The sequence below is a fragment of the Hyalella azteca genome, unplaced genomic scaffold (assembly GCF_000764305.2).
Source record: "Hyalella azteca isolate HAZT.00-mixed unplaced genomic scaffold, Hazt_2.0.2 contig17452, whole genome shotgun sequence".
Lineage (NCBI taxonomy): Eukaryota > Metazoa > Arthropoda > Malacostraca > Amphipoda > Hyalellidae > Hyalella > Hyalella azteca.
The window spans coordinates 127,401-136,422 of record NW_025947235.1 but is presented as its reverse complement, the minus strand read 5'-3'; the positions used below and the strand labels follow the sequence as shown (position 1 = coordinate 136,422).

The following is a 9,022-nucleotide window of genomic DNA, read 5'->3' as shown; positions in this document are numbered from 1 at the left end:
AGCCATTTCTTCAATCTTTCTAGCAAGAAAAACATTAATATTAATCCGTAATAGTTTTTGTTGAGCAGTAGTGATGCAAAATTTAGTATACGACTTCTAGTAACCTACATTAAAATTTTTCGACGTCGAAATAAGTAACGTGGCAAGCAATTTGGTTCGCTTTCCGTTTCTCACAAGTTCACAAAATATGTTCAGTAAATATATGAAAAGAAAACTCGATTCTACCTTGAAACCTAAACGAATATTATGGCAACGAAAATTGAATTGGTTATAAAATATTACACTGCAATACAGTCGAGTAATAACTTTCAACAATGGACGCATAGTTTATTAATTTGATATAAAGCAACAAAATTTTGCCTCTAATTTGAGGTATACATAACCTTTTATATCGCCATCGCCCAACTCCAATAATTGCATTTAATCCTTGTAGTTCTGACTATGAATTATGAAATTATTAGTTTATCGTTTTTATTCGCTTAATAAATACGATAAATTCCACTCTCCAGCCTCGCTGAGGCGGCGTTGCTGGAAACTGAGAGGGATTTCCGCGGTGGGGCTGGTCGTAATTTTNACTGGGACGTGTATGCATATGAACTGGTTCCAACAAAAGATGAAGAAGGAAGCAGATTTCGTAAACTATTAATCTTATTTCTTTTGAAATAATATTTAGACGTGTTTTACCACTCACACCATAACTTCGTCTCCGCGCAGGCTTCACAGGCACTCTGTTCAGCCGGTTATTGTCTCCAGTTGCTACAGGAGGCGGAGTAAATGAGGCTCTTAATAATACTGGAAAAACTAAAGAAAATTTTTGCTTTTTGGGATTTAATGAACACGGAACAGCAGAGCTGCCCGAGTTGTACAAGTGAGTCTGAAAATGGAGCGCGAATTTTGTGTTGGATCTTTTATTGTTGCTCGATGAAATACTAGTTGGTATAAAAATAGATTTGCACAATAATGTTAAAAACTATATTTCCTTTTTATTTATGAACTACAGGTACATCATCGTGTGCGTGTACCCCGTGCGTTCTGAAATGAAACAAATAATATAATCCGAGTTTATGATCCCATTTACATATAATTCCATATAATCAAATAAATGACATTTCATTCAGTAAGGTAATCATGTAATGACATTTACCATACGTCCCATCAGAGACGTGGTGCCAGACGTCGCCGCCTACAACGTCTACCTGATGGAGACGTCGTATGCCACAGCAGTGCCCCCCAGGGGGCTCTGTGGACTGGAGAGGTAATGAGTGGGGACTCGTAAATTATGATGGTAATGATGACCAAATGGTAACTGGTACCAACAATAAACTAGGTTAAAACCTTAAAATAACGTATTTGTATTCATATTGAGAGTTAATTGAAAACTTTCACTCTAAACTAAAGTTGCCAACTAAGATAGTTTAGTCACTGCTGCAACGACCAAAGTTTCTACCCCATCCCATTATTTACGTCTCAGCCATTAATAGCAGAAGGTTTCAACGGTGTTCTTCTGTTCAAGTCGTCACTAGCATCAATTCATTACCTTGCAGGTGCAGTTATTGTTGTAATCAGTCCAGTTATCATCATCACCTTACAGCGAGAACTGCCATAATCAGCCCTCTTAATAACCCCACTTGTTTCATCAATCCAAATTTATAACCTCATATCCACAGTTACTGCAAACTCTATCCCCACGCGCACGTGTGGTTCTTGGTGACATCTCAGAACTTGGACCCCAGGACGCTCGAAGAATTGATGCTAATTCAGGCCACATACCAGAACTTGTGTGTGGCTCATTTCAACCTCAACTTGCATTTCCAGGACACTCCTCTACTAGAACTTTACCACTCCAAGAAGTTCAATAAAACTTGTAAGTAGCATATTATGTACAACTCGGCTAGAGAAATGGAAGTAGGACTCGAACATGGTAACAAATTACATCGTAATTAAGGTTGTTTGGTGGTAACGTTTGTCAATAACTTACAAGTCATATGTTGTTCCAAGGATGTAAATGGTCAGATCGAGTACGCTAATGGAAACCTGAGCTGCATGGTAAGTATAAATCATAAAAAAGAACACAAACAGGCAAATTCTTAACTTAATTGAAGGTAAACGCATCCAGAATAATAAATATCCCAATGTTTGACAGCGTTCAGAATTCACCACCTGAGCGACCTGAGTCGCCTGGCGCTCGTGTACAAATTCGGAGGTTTGTACACCGACATGGACGTCATCGCGCTGCGCCCTGTTGTGCTGTGGGGACCTCATTGAAGTATACAAGTATACTCATGGTTTATACAAGGTCCCCGAAGGATTACAATACTAGAATTTGAAACAAGAACCAACACCAGGGGCCACGGCAATAAACTAAAAATACTGCGCTGCAACTTCTCTACGCGACAACATTTCTTCTCGCTTCGAATCACCGACATGTGGAACAGCCTCCCCGATGACATCGTTGGCGCTCCAAGTATGGACGCATTCAATAACAGACTAGATAAAGCTATGAAAAATTATATGTTCAGATTTGAATTGCCTAGCACCATATCGAACGCGGTGGAAGTCTAGTAGCTACTTCAAACTATCATAAGTCATGAAAAGATCCGGTCAAATGACACGATTTTAGATCTTCTGTGAACAAGGCACGAATAAGAAAAGAATCGGCGACAGGGCCCATCAGGCCTACACTTCAGCGCCGAGATCAATATGTTATATGTTATGTTATAGAACATGATCCTGAGGGTCATGAAGCATATTGCTGCTAACTATAATGTGAGGGCATAGAACATGTACCTGAAGGTCATGCTAACTATAATGTGAAGATAAACGGGGTGTGAGGTAATGGGTTTGATATTTTAAACCGTGCCCGGTATGTTGAAGAGAGTATGCTATGTTGCAAAGAGGGGTTATATTAAATTGTTTAGGTGACCGGCATTAGTGGCCGGCTCTGAGTGAGATTGTTCCTGTTTTAATGTTATTGCAAGCTGACTGAATCATCTACCTACACGTATTGTAGGAAATTGCAGGCTTTTATCTGGATTTTGTTGGACCATGGTCGCAATAAATCAAACAATTTCTCTTCACAGCGTTAAATTTGAGAAAAATAGCGCCCATTGCTTGATTCAATAAAATGGGCTTATAAGGGCCTGCTGGTGTTTGCAGGGAGACGTCTTCGCAGCCAACGGACCGGCGGCTATGACGGCTGTGGCTAAACTTTTGGGATGTGATCGAACCCCCGTCGGTTTAGAACGCTTGGATAACTACAACAACCGAAAATCTCAACCAATTAAACCGTGCGATGAACTCCAACAACAAAAACTTTGTTCCAGTAAGTTCACTTTTGCCAGATGTTCTAAAGTTTGCACTGGTTGGCGGTCAAAGTTCAAAGTTACCAGCAAGGAAATAAGTTGGATTCAGTTGAGAGTTAACTACGGGATTTTCAAAATTATTTGGCCACTTCTTATTTCTTGTGAATTATTTATATAAAAACAATTATAAAATTTCATTCTTTTCATTCTAAAAAATTTAAACAATAGGTCTTTTCCACCCATAGAAACCGTGAGTTCATAAGATAATAGTTATAGTTTTTGACCTGTATTTTTTCGTGCCGAATAGTTTAAGGTTTATGTTTCGAGCTCAATATTTTTAATTTAATTTCACTTTTGGTATAAAGTGCACAGGTGCTTAATTAGAGACAAATGAAGAGCAAGACGAATAAAAACATCAAACATTAGAAAGTTGTCTTGTGTAGAGAAGCTGCTTAACCGCTGATAGCACGTCTTTGCTTTGAACAGACGAGACTGAGAACTGTGACTGGGTGGCACTCAAATCCTCCGCCTTCTTACCTCTGCCTCACACCGAGGCTGGAAAACTTTTTCTGGGCCCTGAAAACAATAGGTCTTTTCCACCCATAGAAACTGTGAGTTCATAAGATAATAGTTATAGTTTTTGACCTGTATTTTTTCGTGCCGAATAGTTTAAGGTTTATGTTTCGAGCTCAATATTTTTACGCGTCTCTGCTTAGCTTACCTCAAGGAGAGACACAAACGAATCTTTTGACAATTAACCACAATGACAGTTTTCTTATGGCCTTATGATGAGTTTAGGACTTATGACCTCAGTCCACGGTCACGCTGATGCGCCGCCTTCGTCTTCCTCCGTCTCCAAGTCATCGATAGGCAGGTCGCCCCACCCTCGGGTCCCGGATGTAAGGTTGGACGTGTTCTCTCCCCTCTCATCAGCATCTTTGGCAAGGCATTACACAGCCTCGGTCCTACCACGGACAGTGATCCCTCAGTAAGAGGCAGTACTCTGGCCGCGGCTCGGTTATTAAAAGGGAAAACCCTGCAGTTTCCCCCTTCTTTCGCTGTAATATTTTGGAGGTTTCACTTTCAAAGTTGGGAGTCAGCCTGGTTATCATATTCCAAGTATGATATATCTCTCTCTTCTCCTCTCCAGTGAGTGCAGTCCCAAATGTTTCAACCTGACCCTGTCAGCGGTATGAGGCAGCTCCAGCTGCCTCATACTGCTGAACCTGGACGTACGTGAAGGTCCGCTGGGCTGACTCCAGTTTCCGCACCCCACCCGCCTTGAGCGGCGTCCAAAGCTGGCAGCAGTACTCAAGATTGGGGAGCACTAGGGCTCTGAAGTGTGTAATCATTGACGCTGCTTCTCTTGTTCGAAATGTCCGCCAGATCCCCTCTATCCCTTATCTGCCTCGAGCAACTATTTCCTCGATGTGGTCATCAAGCGTGGCTTCGGTATTCATCAACACTCCGAGATTTCGAACAAATTGCTTCTCGTCAATTTCTGTGCCATCGATGCCAAGTAGCGATTTGTTATACTGGTCTCTGTGCCGCCTGTGTATTTTATTGCTTCGAACTTGGTGCCGTTGAATTGCATATTATGCAAGCACCGAGCCCTGTGACACTTCGCTTTTCACCCTTACTTCTCTAGATTTTGAGTTTCCGATTGGGACAGCTTGTACTCTATCTGTAAGGGATTTATGGATCTACTCTAACAAACTTCTTCCTACACCCAACTGCCTCAGCTTTCTGAAAAACCACCTCATGGTCAACTTTGTCACAAGCTTTAGCAAATTTAGGTAAACTAAGTCCACGCCAGCTTCCCCTTCCAGTAGGGCAACAAGGCGGTGATAGAGCTCCAATAACTGTAACAAACAGGAAGGAACCATGTTGTCGATTATTATACAGTTCAGGCTATACCATATAGTGGACAAGCCTCCTGGCCATTACCTTCTCAAAAACCTTAATTTTCTATGAGGTCAAGTTCACAGGTCTGTAATTTAGGGGTCGGTTTCTCGACCTCCTTTTTTGATTGGCGTTATCAGTCTCACTTTTAGGCCCTCAACAATAATGCCTTCCATTATATAGGCTTTCCAGAACATTGTAAGAAGAGCCTTCAGCGTTCCAACACCTTTCTTCAACCGCACTGCCGAAATCCCATCGGGTCTGTAATGAAAACGTCTCCAGTTCTTTGATACTCATTTCCATATCCTCTGGTCCAAACTCAATGTTCTCCAGCCCCCTTCCACCTGGTAGCTCCTGAAGAACTTCAATTTCATTCTCCTGTCTTGAATAGCGGGAGCTACTGAACGCTGATTCAAACTGCGATTCCAATAACTCACACATGCCCTAGTCATTTCCAACATAGACATCGTTATCTTTCAGCAGGCCCACTCCTAGCTGTCTTTATTTTTGCCTTGGAATGAGCCTATTTAAAAAAATATTTAGGATTCTCTCTGATGACTTCAACCTATTCGTACCTCGGCAGCTAATTCTTCCGTCCTGTACGAGTCCAGAAACCTGCGTTCGGTTTCCTTGCGGAGCACTCATAATGACGCAGATGTTGAGTTTTTTATGTGGTGCACGTGTTCAACAGAGCCATCGGAGTTTCCAGATTCTGATCTCAATTACCCCGTGTATTTTTGCGAGGGAGTTCCTGAGGTAAACAATCACTCCTCCCTTCTTCCTCCCTTTCATTCAATCCGCACGATAATGTTGGAATCCTTCCATTGCAATTTCTGCATCAAGGATGTATTTTCTTGGGTGCGGCTACGTTAGTGCAATAATAAAGATCCCACCCTCGTCGGCCATCTCATGCAGCACGCCAATCTTGCGACGCGCTCCTTGTGGGAAGAGCCCCTCGATGTTGGCCAGCAGAATGCCAGACTCTTCCTTTCTTGGTGTTCTTACCTTCTGCGACACTGATCTGCCAGGCGTCCCTGGCCCATTAGCTCCTTCATCTGGAGTTGCATTAGTTCAGGTTGTGAATAAGGTGGTGCTTTCAGCATGGCCTTGGGTGTGTGTCCCTAAACACTCTGGGTATGTTACCTGGGGGTATCTTAAGAATGTTACGAGATTTACCAGAGTGTGAGAGGTGTGTGTGACCATGCAGTGACGAAGACCGGTCATAATATGTGGGCAACACAGCTGAATTATTCATCTGGTGTCAACGTGAATACGGGAAGTTTTTCACAGCCTTGGTACCAAGCACATTCGTGAGAGCGTTTTAAAATACTGACGATTGACAGTTCCTATCTCGGGGGTTTCGAACCGATCATTCTCATTAACCGTAATTATCAGCTGTCCGGTATAGTGCACGAGTTATTGAATGCGTGAGCATTTCATTTTTGTCTAATTTCTCAACAAAACTACTGTACTTAATATGACGGACTAAATTCAGCTATAAAATAGGCGAATAAAGGATTCTAACAACAATTCTGAATGAAATATATTCAAAAGTATAAGGAGCTGTGAGAACTCATGTCAACGAATGCAACTCAAATCTCACGAGGCGGTTTCTCATCAATAATGCAATAACAATCAAAATATTCAATTTTCAGGAATGATAGTGATGAACGCTTGTAATGACAACTATTAATATAATATTTCTTCTTGCAGTTATACCCAGAGAGTCTCGGCGTCCACTTCTACAACTACTTGACACACGACNCTCCTACTGCTTATTGTAAGAGCTTTTGAGCCTTGAAATTTATGAAAGTGGCATTGAAATTTATGAGCCTTGAAATTTATGAATTTAAAATTACTTTATTGTCACTGCATATGCATTAGACCAACATTTTATATTCTATACAGTATAGTATATATCACTATAAGTACAAGCTTTGCAGTGTAATCGTTTCGCACAACTTAGATCCTGTCTCTTATACACATCTAGATGTGTATAAGAGACCGGTCGTTGCCAACCGAGGAATTTGGTACTCGACGACCAGCGACATTTTTATTTTTTGAAAAATGTGAGCAGCAATAAATTCCTCAGCATCCGAATTGTTGAGTTTCAGCATACAAATTGTGCTGAATATCATTTGCTTTATCATTATTTTTACTTTAGTTTCGGGTCCTCAGCGAAATAGCCTGCCAGCGTCGCGATAACCTTGTAGTCGGTGAATAGAACGACTCGCACGACTGGAAAATACCTTTACTTTTGTGGGGATTTTTTGTGCTCAATTATAATTCGTTTTTACTTTTAGAGGCACAACGAATTTTAATTTTAATTCATGATAATGGATACAACTTCGAATCAGCTGTAATTGACTTTGACTTGTCTGATCACTTGGTGACGTTCTTTTACTTTGAGGGTGACAATCACTTGGTGACGTTCTTTTGTTTTTCGTTCAATCCACCTGTGAAAAAAATTTGCTTAATTAATGATGACAATATTCAAAAGTTTAATGAGAAAATGCGATTCTTTTCGTCGCCATTTTTGTCCAAATTATTGAACCCAACTTAGCAATACACTCTTTTATATCATTCCAAAATTTATATCGAATCTTTTCCTGTGAAATTTCTCTCTGTAAGAAAAGAAAGGCCTGCTAGGGTGACTGCTGAGAATAATTAAATCTGCCATTAGGAAAAACAAAAACTTCTGAAGCTGTCCCGTTCTGGTGAAAGTCTTCGTCAATCGTATGCCAATTTTCGGAATGTCCTAGACACGCCAATTAGGACAGTTAAATGAAAGACGAAACTACTCAGCTTAAATTAAATAGGAGTCAAATGATTAAAATATTTTATGGAAAATTGTTAACACCTTGCATTGAAAAAATGTTGTAAACTGACCAATTGAATTGTTTAAACACAACAAGTCAATTTTTGGTATTGACGCCGCAACTAAAATAATTATATTCAATAATAATTTTTTCTCTGTTGCTGATGGCATTACTAAGGACCTAGGACCTGTGAACAATTATATGGTGCATGCTATTCCTTTCTGTGAGGCATCCTGCTTCATTTTCCCGACTTCTGAACTAGAAATAAAAATATATTTTGCGATTGTGCCGATGACATTCAGCCAGGAATATTGTCTCTTGTAGCTGACACCGTAGCTCAAGTTTTAGCGTACATTTTTAACCTATGCATGTAAGAAAATTAACTGTTAACGGTATTACCGGCGTTTCAGTAACCGGTCGGCACGTGAAAAGAAACACCGTGTCGCCGTTTTTATTCTAATTTAACACTAGAAATCCGTAAAACATCTGATAATAACGGCGAAACAGTTTATTTTCACGGGGCGACCGGCCACTAGAACGCCGGTGGGGCCGTTTTTTCACCGTTTTTTCTAACAGTGATGCATGTCCACCGGAGTGTATCCTGATTCATTGAAACGTGCTCGAGTTATACCTATTTTAAATCTGGCGACCCTTGTAAAGTCTGTAATTATCGTCCAATTTCAACCTTGCCTTTTGTTACTAAGATTTTTGAAAAAAATTCTCCATTCCAGAATCAAAATTTTTTTCGACAAATTTTCAATAATATCAGATGATCAGTTTGGTTTTCGTAAGGGTACTAACACATGACAATATTTTATCTAGTCCCAGGCCTCCTTAGATAAATAACCAAGACCTCCCTTTTTATCTAGTCCAAGACGTCCGCGATTTTATTATTACCCTATATTAATTTGACTTTTATTAACATGAAAGATTATATTAATTTGACATGCTGTTTTCAATTACATCTTATTTTTCAGTGTGTTACTTCTTCCATAGATA

At 40.3% G+C, this 9,022-nt stretch overlaps 1 protein-coding gene across 1 annotated transcript; it reads left to right on the top strand.

The window, feature by feature from the left end:
• Positions 1-798: 798 nt before the first annotated feature.
• On the top strand, positions 799-6,998 carry LOC108681860 (uncharacterized protein At4g19900-like). The gene is made up of 7 exons (XM_047885273.1): positions 799-868; positions 1,160-1,255; positions 1,668-1,864; positions 2,144-2,244; positions 3,157-3,322; positions 3,789-3,913; positions 6,918-6,998. The coding sequence occupies exons 2-7, from the start codon at positions 1,200-1,202 to the stop codon at positions 6,996-6,998; spliced, it is 726 nt and encodes a 241-aa protein (XP_047741229.1). The 5' UTR covers positions 799-868; positions 1,160-1,199.
• Positions 6,999-9,022: the final 2,024 nt, after the last annotated feature.